Source organism: Astatotilapia calliptera, chromosome 20, assembly GCF_964374335.1.
Source record: "Astatotilapia calliptera chromosome 20, fAstCal68.1, whole genome shotgun sequence".
Taxonomy (NCBI): Eukaryota; Metazoa; Chordata; class Actinopteri; order Cichliformes; family Cichlidae; genus Astatotilapia; species Astatotilapia calliptera.
In genome coordinates, this window is record NC_137441.1 from 4,094,840 (window position 1) to 4,110,241 (window position 15,402).

The 15,402-nt window shown below is 42.0% G+C and overlaps 1 protein-coding gene across 1 annotated transcript in view; it reads left to right on the top strand.

Moving 5' to 3' along the window:
* Positions 1-15,402, top strand: part of LOC113013647 (uncharacterized) — a 29,075-nt gene that overhangs the window by 8,879 nt on the left and 4,794 nt on the right. Inside the window, exons 6-16 of the mRNA XM_080295074.1 lie at positions 22-195; positions 747-920; positions 2,312-2,485; positions 6,389-6,404; positions 9,453-9,541; positions 10,259-10,378; positions 10,639-10,734; positions 11,497-11,616; positions 12,297-12,382; positions 12,489-14,277; positions 14,791-14,964. Of these exons, the coding sequence (XP_080151200.1) occupies positions 22-195; positions 747-920; positions 2,312-2,485; positions 6,389-6,404; positions 9,453-9,541; positions 10,259-10,378; positions 10,639-10,734; positions 11,497-11,616; positions 12,297-12,382; positions 12,489-14,277; positions 14,791-14,964 (3,012 nt within the window). The remainder of the gene's footprint in view (positions 1-21; positions 196-746; positions 921-2,311; positions 2,486-6,388; positions 6,405-9,452; positions 9,542-10,258; positions 10,379-10,638; positions 10,735-11,496; positions 11,617-12,296; positions 12,383-12,488; positions 14,278-14,790; positions 14,965-15,402) is intronic.

Here is a 15,402-nt window from a genome sequence, read left to right on the forward strand (position 1 = left end):
TGCAAATTTGTCTTATCACAGACTTTCTGACTGTGGAATTTCAAAGACTCACTGTGAAGTCTTGGCCTCAGCCCTGAAGTCCAATCCCTCCCATCTGATAGAGTTAGATCTGACCTTCAATGAGCTGGAGGACTCGGGACTGAAACTGCTCTCTGTAGGACTGGAGAGTCCAAACTGCAGACTGAAGACCCTGAAGTCAGTACCCTGACCGTTGTTGTTGTTTTTAATACATTTACTTTATAAATTTGGATATACATTTTCAGGATTTTCCAAAACAACCAAAAAAGTACATAAAAAGTACACAAAGTGAAACCTTGCTTTGGTTAGTATCCTTTTCTGTGCTTAGAAAGTGTACCATTTCAGACTAGCTAAAATATGTAACAGACTGCTCTTAATGGGGGGGGGGGGGATTGTTTGGAAGCATGTACCAGTGAAATTTTAGCCAAAGCTTAGTAATCATACCTGCTAGGGTTAACCGATCCTACATTGATTTTTTAATTCCTCCTATCTAAGTAATCCAATCTAATCATCACTGAATGCCTGCAAGATACAAAACCATCATTAGAGAAATGCTAAGTCGTTATTTCAGTTAGTGATTTTTTTTATGATACCTTTTCCCTGAATTAGTTTTATATCTGTGCATTACATACTATAAAGTGATGTGGCACTACGTTTAAAACCTGTCAACATGTCATTAGGTCAGAAATAATTGTATCTGTCTTTTTCTTTCTTCTTTTGTTATTCAGACTGTGGCACTGTGGATTGTCAGAGATTAGCTGTGCTACTCTGAGCTCAGCTCTGAAGTCCAACCCCTCCCGCTTGAGACATCTGGATCTGAGTTACAACAAGCTGCAGGATTCTGGAGTAAAGCAGTTGTGTGGTTTTCTGGAGTGTCGACCCTGTCAACTGGAAACTCTGAGGTCAGCTGTGTTTTCATATTAAACTGTGTTTTCAGAATGTAATGATGATCTTACAGGTTCAATTCACAAAAAGTCATGTTCAAATATCTTGTTTTATCTGTCCCTAATACAAGACACAACGGATCTGCAGTTTGTTTATGCCAAATTCTGACTGCCTTTAGAATGTTGCAGCAGAAATCGAGACACATTAGACAAGGGAATTGTTTTTCAGCTCTTCTATTGTCCACTTTTGGTGGTCCCCAACCCTTTCATGTTGTTAGCTGCTACATGTGGCACCCACTGTGTTCTTCTGCTTTAAGGTTCAACATGTTGTGCATTTAGAGGCCCAAAACAGTTCGGCCATTTTCCCTCTTGCATCAATAAGAGATTTTCACTCAGAGAACTTGTTGCTATGCACACGGGTGTTCACTGCTCGTGGACTTAAATTACACCTTTCTTGGCTGCTACTTCAAAGCACATTGTGCGCTGTCTGTCCTGCGTGCTGCACAACAACATTGAATATTTAGTATTTACTGCTGTTTACACTTAGCTAGATTAATGCGATGGTGTTGTGTTTAGTATGTTGCTTTGTTGTTTTTTTTTTCTTGTTTTCTATTCTTCTTCTCTCAACAGGTGATCCAGGAGATTTTTTTTCTCCCCCCCTTTCTCACTGTCCCTCTCCCCTTCTGTTTTTCTTTTCCTTCCCCTTTCTTTCTCCCTTTCCTATCCCTCACTCATGTCTGTCCCGTCTGTAACATCTGAAAATAAAATATAATAAATAATAAAAACAAAGGTCGATCAAATGGACCAATACGGCAATGCCACGATGATCCATTTGGCAAAGTAAATCCATTGGGTATCCTTGTTGGTCTTCAGACAACAATTCTGATGGCTAAAGAACCAAATGGGACAGGCAAAAAAAAATAAAAATAAAAAAAATAAAGAGAACTTGTTGCTTTTGTGTCTATTCTCTGTAAACCCTAAAGATGGTTTGTGGGTAAATCAGATCAGTAGTTTCTAAAACACTCAGAACCACCTGTGTGGTTCAAATAATCCTGATATGCTCAAAATCACTTGTTGCTTGATTTGAACTTAAGTAGGTAGGTTGTCTTAACCATGCCCACATGCCTAAATGCATTGAGTTACTGCCATCAGGCATTACGCAAATCAGTGTTAACAGGCAGTTAAATGGGTGTGCATATGTTTTTTGCTGAGCACAACTGCATGTAAATGAAGTCACTGCTTGAGCTGGCAGTGTATGAGAGCTGATTTTATTATGTCTTTGTTGTGCAGCAGAAATAGCAAGATTTGATTAGTAATAATAACAGCTCTTTTTTTACTTATTATGTTTGATTATTTATATGAAATATTTAAAACAGAAACATTGTCTTTTTATTTTATTCTTTATTCAGACTAAGGGAGTGCTCTTTGTCAAAGGCCAGTTGTACTTTTCTGTGCTCAGCGCTGAAGTTAAACCCCTACCACCTGAGAGAGCTGGACCTGAGTAGAAACGGCCTGCAGGATTCAGATATGATTCAGCTGGTGAATCTTGTGAATAATTCAAATTACAGACTGGAGAATCTGTGGTAAGTAGGAAGTTGCATTGAGTCAATGCTGCTTTTAGCACTACTGTATAATACACAGTTGGTATCGGAGCAAAGATCGAGTGTTTCCTTTTTTTTTTTTTTTTTTGTGTCCCGTTTGGATCTTTAGCCATCAGAATTGTTGTCTTAAGGCCAAGGCCAATGTGCTTTGAGGCAGCAGCCAAGAAAGCTGTAGTCCGCGTCTGTGAATACCCATGTGTACACCTGTGTGGATCAGCATGCTTGCATTCCAAAGGTTTCTCCATGTAACGATCTGCTAGGGAGTGTGGGGAGCCACAGCCCCGTCCTCCAGGGTATGAAGCAGGTATGGAGGAGATCAAAGCTCCAGACATCCAGAGGCTCCCAGAACACAAGAGACCAAGGAAGACCAACAGAGGGGCAGCCGCGCCACTGTCCCAGTAAGAGCTGAGGAGAGTCCCAGATGAGGGCTCACTCAGCAGCCGCGGAGAAGAAGCCAGGGGGAGTTGCAGTGACGCGCCCGTGAGCTCCGTCGGCAGCCAGCCGTGCCTGAGTGACCGAGCCCCAGGCCGAGAGGCCGGGGGCACCCCACCTCCGAAGTGGCCCGAGTGAGCCCCAGGCTCCAGGCCCCGATAAGCGGCCGCCAAGGAGTGAGCCGGTGTGTACCCGGACGCCCACCCCCAGACACAAAGAACCACCAACGCACCGATACCTGAGGGAGTCCGCCACTGGCAGGGGAAGTGGTGGTGGGTGGAGATAAGCCTCCAAACCTTGGAGGGCCTGAGATGTCCCTAGAGAGGTGGCGTCTGATACCCAACCTGACATATAGACACAGACATACAGGCACACACAGACACAAACATCCATTCCCACCCTCATGCTCTCATATGCACTTACTCCACACTCAACCAACGTGGAGACAGACATAAAGAGACGCTGTACACACGATCACACTCCCCAAGCGTACTCTACGAACCGGGTCTAGGTACCCTTGCCCCTGGAGGGGGAACTGCACCCAGACCCAGGTGGTGTTACCCTTTTCCCTGCGGTGGGGAGAGGCAGACCGCCCCGACTCCGCAGCAGCAGGGAGGCCCCACACTCCAGACCGCAGTCGGACGGCCAACTCCTCCTCCTAGCCCCCCCGCTCCAGCAGGCCGCAGAGAACGGGGGTGAGAGAAGACTCCAAACCTCCCTCCACCCGCTCATTGTAGTGTTGATGCATGTGTGTTCTAAGGTGCATTTAAAACCCAGGAGGGCATGGAGCTACCTGCCAGAGAGCAGCAGGTAAGCACATAGTCCCTCCTGCTAGCCCTTAATGTCTACGTGTATTCAAAATTGAGAGGTGGGCAACGACGCCAGGGGTGGGGTGTACACCCTGATGGTAATTTGGACTCCGTGTATCGTGCCCACCCCCAAGATCCTATATGTATGTGTAATGAGAGTGTGAGTAATGTGAATGTCTACGTTGTGGGATAAAATTGAGGCAGAGGCAGCCAGAAGGGGACAGGGGGGGGGGGGGGGTAGCCTCCTCTGCACCCTGGTGACATACCCCTACTCCAAGGCCCTGCATGTGTGGGTGGTTGTGGTGGAGCGGGAAGAGGGAGGCAGCTGGAGATGGGGAGGGAAGGAAGGGAGGGGCAGGTGACCCCTCCCTGGGGCCAGCTCCCCCGCTGACCCCAGTAGGCACTCCCATACTCCGCGACCCGCCAGGGAAAGGGGGCCCAGGCCCATCCAGACTGGGGCCCAGTGTGTTTCGAGTGTTTCCTATAAACCCTCACTGGCTGCTTTTCTCAGTAAAGCGGCAGCTGTTAACAGTCATCATTTTTTGAGAGGACGAGATTAGACTGAAACTTGCGAGGGCTGCACTGTGTTAACGTGTTAGCGCCGTGCAACCCTGGCATGGGCCGAACGGGAATTTGCTGTGTTAAGGCGTTAACGTCGTATTAACGAGAATAACGCTGACAGCACTAGTAAAGACCCTAGAAAACCCCAAAAATCATATGATCCCCAATGAGCAAACACTTCAGTGACAGTGGGAATAAAAAAACTCCCCTTTAAAAGGAAGAAATCTCTGGCAGAACCAAGTTCAAGAAGGGTAGGCCTTCTGCTGCGACCGGTTGAGAGTTAGTGGAGGAAGACAGGACAAAAACACACTGTGGAAAAGAGCCATAGACCATAACTAATGATTAAATGCAGATTGGTGCATAAGCACATAGTGAGTGAAGGTGAAACACTGGACCTATTGCAGAATAACTAACAGAGGATTCAGGGTCACCTGATCCAGCCCTAACTATATGCTTTTATCAAAAAGAAATGTTTTAAGTTTACTCTTAAAAGTAGAGATAGTGTCTGTCTCCCGAATCCAAACTGGGAGCTGGTTCCACAGAAGAGGGGCCTGAAAGCTGAAGGCTCTGGCTCCGATTTTATTTTTAAATGTGTTAGCAATCACAAGTAAACCAGCAGATCGAGAGCAAAGTGCTCTATTGGGAAGATACGGTACAATGAGGTCTTTAAGATAAGGTGGGGTCTGATTATTCAAGATCAGTTTTTAAGGAGAAATATGGTCTGTCTTTCTTCTGCCGGTCAGCACTCTTGCTGAAGTATTTTGGATTAACTGAAGGCTTTTCGGAATTTTCAGCATCACTCTGAGACAGGATATTTATATTTTGAGAGATGTTGTGCAATTGAAAGAAAGTAATCCTACAAATTTGTTTATGTGCATTGAAGGATAAAAAGTAGATTCCTCACAGTGTTGCTGGAGGCCGAGGTAATGCCATCCAGAGTAAGAGTCCGGTTAGATACCATATTTCTAAGATTTTCAGGGCCGAATTCAATAACCTCAGTTTTATCTGAATCTAAATTTAGAAGCAGGAAATTAAACTTCATCCAGGTCTTTATGTCTTTAAGACATTCCTGCAGTTTAACTAATTGGTTTGTGTTATCTGGCTTCATGGACAGATAGAGTTGGCTGTCATCTACATAGCTGTGAAATTGTATGCTATGTCTTCTAATAATACTGCTTAACCCAGGGGTCGGCAACCTGCGGCTCCGAGAGTTATCTTCATTTTAGATGTCAAAAAGTATTTGAGGCTCCCAGTGTTTTCTTTTGCGTGGAAACCAGGTCCAAATGGCTCTTTGGGTGTTAAAGGTTGCTGACCCCTGGCTTAAGGGAGTATAATGCAATGTATAACAGACTCCATTTACATGAACAAATTGGAGTCTGTTAGATAGATATGATTCAAACCACTGCAGCGCGGTACCTGTAATACCTACATCGTGCTCTAATCACGGTAATAAATCATGGTCAACAGTATCGAACACTTCACTGAGGTCTAGCAGGACAAGCACAGAGATGAGTCCACTGTCAGAGGCCATGAGAAGATCATTTGTAACCTTCACTAAAGCTGTTTCTGTGCTGTGATGAGCTCTGAAACCTGACTGAAACTCTTATAATAAGTCATTCCTATGCAGATGATCTGTTAGCTGTTTGACAACTACTCTTTGAAGCTCCTGGCCTCCAGAGCTGTAACCATATTTGTTACAAGTATCATCATTACTAAAGGAGGCTGAGAAGTAGCTAAAACTCTGACACAGTGAGCAAGAGTTCAGGAGGAAGAGGCCCTCTGTTCATTTCTAAAGCAAGTAAAGAAGTGTTGGAGCCAAGACATTTGAAGAGATATAGATATGGATATAGATACATGGGTCTTTTTGACCAGATAGTTGTACAATCAAATTAGATTTTTTCTCTCTTTTCTTTAAAGTCAGTCAGACAGAAGCCTGCAAACTCCTTTCCCTTATTTCAGAGAATCATCCTTACACTTAGTCACTGTTCGTTTTTACACGCAGAGCCTGATATGCAGTAATCATATTTTTTTATGACTCTTGTAAACTCTAATTCATGACCTCTGTTATTTCTTCTCTCTACAGCCCCCACGAATTGTCGGTAACAGTTGTCTGCTGAGCTATGACGAGCTCTGCCCTGATGATCTGGAGAGTTTTAAACAGCAGCAGGAATTTGTGCATTAGCATGCCCTGACTCGGCCATGAAGTTAGAAGAAAAACTTCAACCAGCAGTGACTTCTAGAGGAATCAAAAGAAGTACAAATGACTGTTTCAGTGTGAACTGCCCTTAGAAGTGCAGACTCAATAAGAATTATTCACAGACATTATGCAAACACATATATGTGCTTAAACTGTGCATATGAGTGTTTCTCCTGCTAATCTGGGATTCTGTTCTCTTTTCCTGAGCTTGCTTGTAATGAGCAGGCATATTTAGAACTACGACAGACTATGTGTCTATACAAAAGATGAACTGTCTTAGAAAGTATACTTAATATTTATCTGTTCAAAATGTATTTAAATTAGAGTCCACCCTTACCGGAAGTTAGATACACTTATTTCTCGATGATGTCCTGGTTATAGATGATGGACTAGTGGGTCCTTGTTTGGACCTGCTTACTTCTTTTCTTCTGGTTTGCTATGCTTTAACACTTTTAAATGTCAAACTTTTCTTTTAAACTTGAGCCGCAGCCTTTGTCTTAGAGAATAAAACATTCATCTGTGTAAGCAATATACTGTAAGTCAGTGAATCCTGATGAATATACCATCATCCCTGTGTTTTATAATCCTGATAGAGTATAAAAAATCATACCAGCACTGCTCCTCTGATTACTTCTTATGGTGACACAAGGTTTATAGTCATTTAGACGGCACTCAAATCAGTGTAAACTAGAGTAGGCTTTGATTTTCTGTAATTGTTCTGTGTTAGAGCGCCACACTGTGGCATAATTGAGAACTGCAGTTAATGTTTACACAGTAACTTGCTTGATTGTTAAAGACTGCTTGCATGCACAGTTTCATTACTGTCAGTGGATTAGTTTCCTGTTTAGTCTTTCAGTAATTAATATTTCTGAATGCAAAGTATTTGTTGAATGCATAAAAATGTGAAGGAACGATGTGAAAGTTTAATAAACCTCTATGAGCTCACTGAACCCTTTAGAACTCACCACAGTACTGAGACTGCTCTTATTAAAATAGCTAAAGACTAAAAAAAAGAAATCCTGTCCTGTTTGGCAGCGTTTGCAATCAGAATTACGACCTGAATGCAAACATATTTTTCCAAGATCAGCTCTATAAATTCTCTATAGGCTCCTCTTGTTCAGGTGTTTCTTTTATGTGTTTATTTATTCATTTCTATTCATCTTATTTCAGTTATTACATTATATATGGTTTAGCAGGACAATGTCTTAAGGCAGCCCCCAAGAGTACCGAAGCCCCAAGGCCACACATCTCAGCAACATCTGCGCGCCCAACCCAGGAGGAGAAGGAAGGAGGCCCTAAATGGGGCGCCCATGGCCACAGGGTGAGAGTCCCAGAGGTGAGGGGCGGCCGACCTCCCTGGTGCAAGCCCAGTACAGGGTCCCAAGGCTCCAGGCCCACAAGTACCGCCCAGTACCCGGCAGAGCCCTCCCACCCCTGGCAACAAAGATGAGCTACATGCCTGCGCCAGAACATCCAGCCACAAGCCCCGGAACCAGCAAGTACCCACATCCCAGGGAAGGGCAGCTGTGAGAACATATCATCTCCACCCTCATAAATGTCCTCTTGTCAAGTCATACATTACTTACAAGATCCTCTTACAAACCCCTCAATACCCTGATCCCTCAGTATCTCTCTGATCTGCTGCAACCATACACACAGTCTTGGATGTTACGGTCCTCAGCCACGGGCCTGCTTTCTGTCCCGCGCACCAGCCTCCATACCTTTGGGTACAGAGTCGTCAGGCTGGAGGCCACCACCCTCTGCAACTCTTCCATATCAGCTTCACAACGCTCCGTCACTGGAATCCTTCAAAAAACTTCTCAAACTCACGTCTTCACCAAAACCTTCTGCTCCTCTGTAAAGCATTCTTGGGTCTTTTAAAAGGTGCTAAACTAAGTTATTACTATTATTACTATTATAAAGCACATCTGAGTGATTTTTGAATCCATGTTGAATTTACTAAAAGCATTGAACCTAAACAAAAAAATATGTCATGTGCAAGAGCTAGACTTTTATAAATCCTTTTTAATCAGGTTTCCCAAAACCTAATAAAAAAATGTGACGTAGTGGTATCATATTTCTTCCATGCTAGCTTCTTTTCATAAAATTTACAACCAACCCAAAGTGTAAAGACCTTTAAGGGTTAACCCAGTTTAGATTACTCTGATAGCAATGTTTAAGTGGCTGTTAAATTTAGGCCTGTTGTCTTTGATAGTAAGAAAAGAGACGTACAACCAAGCTGGACCAAAGGTCTCCCTGACACACACTGATGGAGCTACATTAATGTTTAACTATTAACTTCTACATGATTAGAATCAAGTTGCTACCTGCTCGCTTACTCACTATGCCACTCGACTTACCAGTTAGAAACGAAAGTATTCATTTTGGTGGTAAAACCAGAAGTCTACCATTAGGGGGCCTCAGATTATATATAAACCTTCATTGTCCATATATGTGTGTTTTGAGAATGTGATCGATGTGATTTGATGCTCTGAAAGTTCTTGAATCATAAATCTAGAAGCCTAATTATATGATATATTTATGTATTCTTGTATGTCTCTCTCTCTCTCTCTCTCTCTCTCTCTCTCTCACATACACACACACCCAGGATGACGTCATGTGATTTCCTGTAAATGGAGAAGGGAGGAGCATCTCTTCTCTATTGATCTAGGTCACTGCAAACTACGGAGCAGGAGGAAGAAATGAATGTGAGCTTTAAGCCCGACATTATGTTTCGTCTGCTTTCAGTCAGCTGTCTCTGTGGACTAGAAGAAAAAACAATGATGTGCTAATTCAGGAAGTGGACTGACAACTCAGTTCACTGCTGGAGTCTCTCTGTGTGTGTGTTGTACTTCCTGTTTTGTCAGTCATGAGAGTGGTTTGTATTCTGTGCTAATGCTCAGCATTTCTGAGTTACCGGTGAGCCTGGCTGAAAATGAATGTTTTGGAGGAAGAGGAGGACAGTGCACAATCTCTCTGTTTTCCTATGAAGAGAGACCTTTCCATAAATGACAGTGAACCTGGACCTGCAGACACAAAGTAAGAGACCGTTTCTACTGTAAAGTGAAGTGAAGATGATTTATTTGTTATGAAGAAATAATGTGTGCGATCTATTTTAGTGAAGTGTTCCCCCTAAACCCTTGATGTGGAACATCCGGAGCAAAATTTCACCGCGGATGTTAAAGACTAAAAACCTGTTTGCACAGAAATAATGCAAAATGAAACTCATGAGGGAGTTTTTACATTTGTATGCATGCAGTACTCATAGAGATAAATATGTATAGGGAGGACTGCCTGAGTAATAGATAGACATTATAAACTGTTCACCAAGCTTGTGGGCCACAGACAAACTGACTCTTGTTGGAAAAATGCATATTTTATAATTTTTTAAAACTTCCATCCTTATCATCAAGTAAAAAAACTACAAAAAGACATTGGAAAAAGGAAACAAGAAGAGTTCAGTGCAAACTAGCATTGATATCAACTGCACTGATTAGTTCTTTTATTAGCTGCTTATACAGCTAAATTTTCTTACATTCTCACCAGTTTAGAATGACCATTTAGGATGTGGATCTTTGGAAAGGGACACAGCTGGTGAGACAGAGAGGTAAATAAACACGGAGACTGACTTCCACAGGAGATGCTGAAGACAAGAAACATCCCCAAAACCTCAAACCCTGGGTCAGTGACCCTGGGACCAAGACAGATCCCGTCAACATGAATGATGTGTTACATATTATATGTTTGTGTTCCCAGAGGTCAGCAGCCCAGACGCAGAACAGCGTCTGTAGGATCAGAGTGTCTGTCAGTGAACAGTAACATCTCCAAAGATGATCCTCCATTCTTCAGTAATGAACCTGGACCTTCAAACACAAAGTAAGAAAATGTTTCTGCTGTAAAATGAGCTGAAGAAAATTCCCTTAGCAGGCAGAACAAACATGCTTCCATATCTGTAAGATCAGCTTATTGTGGTAGTGATATAAATAAAATCCAAACTGAGACCCTGTGACAGTGAATGTTTCTGCTTTTACTGAAAACCTCCAGAACCTCAGTCCTGTACTCATAATAAGTGACTTATTTCTAACAACATGAAGATACAAATTAACAATGTGCTAAATATTATATGTCTGTTTCAGAAAAGGAACAGAGACTTCAGGATTCGACTCTCTGTCTAACTTTTCCAAAGACGAGCCTATGCACTTCAGTAATGAACCTGAAGTCTCAAACACAAAGTAAGAGACTATTTCTCCTCTAAAATGACACGAAGATGGTTTGTTAGGATGACACTAACACAGAAAAGCTTCAGTGATTTTCAAAATCAGAAACCTATTTGAACAGAAAAGCTGTAACATGAAAACATGAAGGACTTCTTGTGTTTGTAAGTGTCAGATATTTTAAAAACACATTATGAAATAGGCCACACTCATGATGGAGAACACAACAAAATATGAGGGGATACAGAGACACGCAGGATGATGAAGGAAAAGGCAACAGGTGGGAACGCAGCAGCAGTAAACTATCATAATTACCTGGAAGGAAATTAGACACAGGATACAGAGAAGAACAGTCACCAAAATAAAACAGGAAGAGAGCCACAACTGAACAGCGAGACAAGATTAACCTGATGCCAAGCACAAAAGAAGACCAAGTAAAGCACAGAAAGACAAAGGAGGCAGGAATAAACAGAGAAGCAAGGAATAAAGCACAAACTAAATCTGACATCATAACCAAAGCTACAGAACTATAAAACCCCCAACATCACAAAATTCAAACCTGTGTCCAAGATCCAGTGACCATGACAGTATGTACCTATAGAAGGTAGAATATGTTCCTGAGTAATAAAATCCAAACTGAGACCCTGGGACAGTGAATGTTTCTGCTTTCACCGAAAACCTCCAGAACCTCAGTCCTGTACTCATAATAAGTGACTTATTTCCAACAACATTAAGATGCAGATGAACAATGTGCTAAATATTATATGTTTGTGTTCCCAGGGGTCAGCAGCCCAGATGCAGCCCAGCGTCTCCAGGATCAGAGTGTCTGTCTATGAGGAGTGACGCTTCCAAAAATCCCCCTATATCGTTTAATAATGAACCTGGACCCTCGGACACAAAGTAAGAAAGTATTCTGAACTGGCCGGTCTCCAGAGTGAGGCGGTTTTTCTTTTTTCTTTCTTTCTTTTTTTAAATTTAATATCTTCTTCCATGGTAAAGTAATTTGTAGTTTTCCAAATATGTGTTGTAAACTTGAAAATTAGTCCGTGCATGATTGCCCCACTGATCATAAAGTCTGTGCATGTGCGCCTATATCGCCCATCAGGGATTGTTGAACTGACGATTGCCGGTTGGAAACTTTTTACATATTTTTTCACATATCGCCCAACCTTAGCATTTATACACCAAAGAATATATATTTTTCTATAATTATTTGTCTGCATTAGACTATTATTTTAATGTATGTAACGTACCTCTTCGACTGAGCGTTTTCAGTTAGTTAGTGCACTTCCCCCTATATTTTACCCTTGTGTTACTTATCTTCCTACTAATCTCCCACTGAATAAATACCCCCACCTTATATTAATGAATACCCTGTAATTTTATCTTCTAAACCATGCTATAATGTTTTACTTCTTATTCTGTCTGCACCTTTGTTCTCTTTTATAGTCTTTTATCTTATGTTTTAACCTTGTTGTGAAGCACTTTGGTGTACCTTTGGTTTTAAATGTGCTATATAAATAAAGTTGTATTGTATTGTATGTGTACTGGTCAATATACATTTTCTTTTGTATGCACAGAGAGAAGACAAAGAATCCTGTTTCCCACTGTGGAGAAACAGCCAAGTTTGGACGACATATAGGTGGTCAGAGCAACACTGTGCAAAGTAAGATTATACTTTATAAGATATAGGGGAAGATTCCAGATGATGATATGCTATACCAATATTAAAGTTTCATTAATTTTATTTCTGTCTCTTTTTTGTCTTCTAGCAGTTGCTGGTCTGCAGGAGCTTTTAGATGAACATAAGTTCAGTCTAAGGAAGAGATGTGAAACTGTAACTGAAGGATCTGAAGAAACAGGAAGAAGAACTCCCCTGAACAGAATCTACATAAACCTTTACATCACAGAGGGACAGAGTGAAGACGTTAATACTCAACATGAAGTGAGGCAGCTGGAGACAGGTTCCAAGATGAAGACCCTCCATGAAATTCCAATTAAGTGTCATGACATATTTAAAGCCTTATCTGACAAAGTGATCAGAGTGGTTCTGACCTACGGTGTTGCTGGCGTTGGAAAAACCTTCTCAGTGCAGAAGTTCACTCTGGACTGGGCAGAAGGTTTGGAAAACCAAGACATCAGTGTGGTGGTTCTGCTTTCATTCAGGGAGCTGAACCTGATCAGAGATGTGCAGTATAGTCTCCTGGAGCTGCTCCAGGTTTTCCATCCAACATTACAGAAGGTCACAGCAGAGAAGCTGGCTGTCTGTAAACTTTTGTTTATATTTGATGGTCTGGATGAAAGCAGACTTTTACTGGATTTCACTAAGAGGAGCGTCATGTCTGATGTCGCACAGAAGTCAACGGTCAATGATCTGCTGACAAACCTCATTGAAGGCAATCTGCTTCCTACGGCTCTCATCTGGATAACTTCCCGACCAGCAGCAGCCAATCAGATCCCCCCTACACTTGTTGACCGTGTCACCGAAGTGCGAGGTTTCACTGATGCTCAGAAAGAGGAGTACTTTAAGAAGAGATTCAGTAATGAAGAGCTGTCCGGCAAAATTATTTTCCACATCAAGTCATCTAGGAGCCTCCACATCATGTGTGGAATCCCAGTCTTCTGTTGGATCACTGCTACAGTTCTGCAGCACATGCTGACTGGAGGGCAGAGAGAAGAGCTGCCCAAGACCATGACTGACATGTACTCACACTTCCTGCTGGATCAGACCAAGAGGAAGATTCAGAAGTACCATAAGGCTTCTACTCCTGAAGCTCTTCGGAAGCTTGGGAGGCTGGCATTTGAACATCTGGACAAAGGAGACATCATGTTCTACCAAGAAGACCTGGAGCAGTGTGGTCTGGATGTCACAGAGGCCTCGGTGTACTCGGGACTTTGTACAGAGATTTTCAAAAAAGAGTGTGTGATCTTCCAGAAACCAGTCTACTGCTTTGTTCATCTGAGCATTCAGGAGTTTCTGGCTGCCGTTTACATGTTCCACTGTTTCACCAGTAGACAGAGCAAGATCCTGGAGGATTTCCTAATCCCTAAGTTTTCTAGGACGTCTAGGAATTTTGGAAATAAAACTGCCCATGTGCTATTTTTAGATGACTTTCTGAGCAAAGTTATGGAGAAATCTCTCAAAAGTAAAAATGGTCACCTGGACCTTTTTGTCCGCTTTCTTCATGGCCTTTGTCTGACGTCCAACCAGAGACTTTTAAGAGACCTGCTAGGTCGGACAGAGAGTAATCCAGATAGCATCCAGAAAGCCATCAGCAACTTGAAGGAGATAAACACCCAAAAAATATCCCCTGACAGAAGTCTCAACATTTTCCACTGTCTGATGGAGATGAATGACCTCTCAGTACATCAGGAGGTCCAAGAGTTCCAGAAGTCAGGAAAGAGATCACAGAGACTTTCTGTTATCCACTGCTCAGCTCTGGCCTACATTCTCCAAATGTCAGAAGAGGTTCTGAATGAACTGGACCTGGGTGAATATAACACCACACTGGAGGGCAAACAGAGACTCATTCCAGCTGTGAGAAATTGCAGAAAGGCTCAGTAAGTCTGCCCGTGACTAACATTATAAACTTGGTTCAGGTTAGCAGTTTCGAGCCAAAGGGCAAAATTAAGATAAGATAAGATTTCAGATACAATTTTGCTGTGATTGAGAATTCAACAGAAAGATGATTTGGACTTTCTGTGAGGAAACTCTTCACATTTTGGTCAGAATGGACAGTAAACTTCCACATTTTCATTAGAAAATGGTTTTAAACTTAAACTTAAAACTCCTGCTAACATATTTTAGGTTCTGTTAGGTGCAATCAGTGCAAACAAATGCTGTTGCCTTGTGTTGCTAGTTCTTGTCAGCTTCTGTTGACTCAATAAAACTTATTAGAAAATCTAAAGATTAGATGATGAAAAACGAAATAAATGTCTACTTTCATAACAATATCCCAAAAGGTTGATTCTGTTCTGTTCTTTCTGGGATTTCCTTACTTGGACAATTGAGCATGCATCAAGACACTTCATAACACTATGTTTTGTAAAATGTGCTTCTTTTTTTTTTTACAGACTTTCTAGCTGTGAGCTCTCAGAAGCTCACTGTGAAGTTGTGGCCTCAGCTCTGAAGTCCAACCCCTCCCATCTGACAGAGCTGAACCTGAACTTTAACAAGCTGCAGGATTCCGAAGTGAAGCTGCTCTCTGTCGGACTAAAGAATCCAAATTGCAGACTGGAGACTCTGAGGTCAGTTTACTGAGTAATACTTGCTTTTTTCCTCTCTTCAAATTGAGCATTGTAGTTTGAAGTGTTAAGACATTTCTTTTGTTGAGCTGTGAAGTAACCCCGTTATAAAGAGGCTCCATTATCAGATGATTGGATACAGCTGACAGCATAATATTGATGTTAAACTAATTTGAGGATTCAGAAGTCTGAGTCACAGAGCAAGTCGGTGTATTTGTGCTTGTACATTGTTTCTGTGTTGAACTGCAGTCAAAGCACAGAAAAAGAAAGTTTAGTTCTCAGTACTCTGTAACTTATGATCACCGTCGACAGCAGGAATCATATTGACAATGAGGGACTATTTAATAAAAAATCTGTAATTCCTAAACCCCCTGAATTAAAGCTGAAAGTTCACACTTCAATCACATATTGGTTATTTGATCCACTGCGGTGGTGTACAAA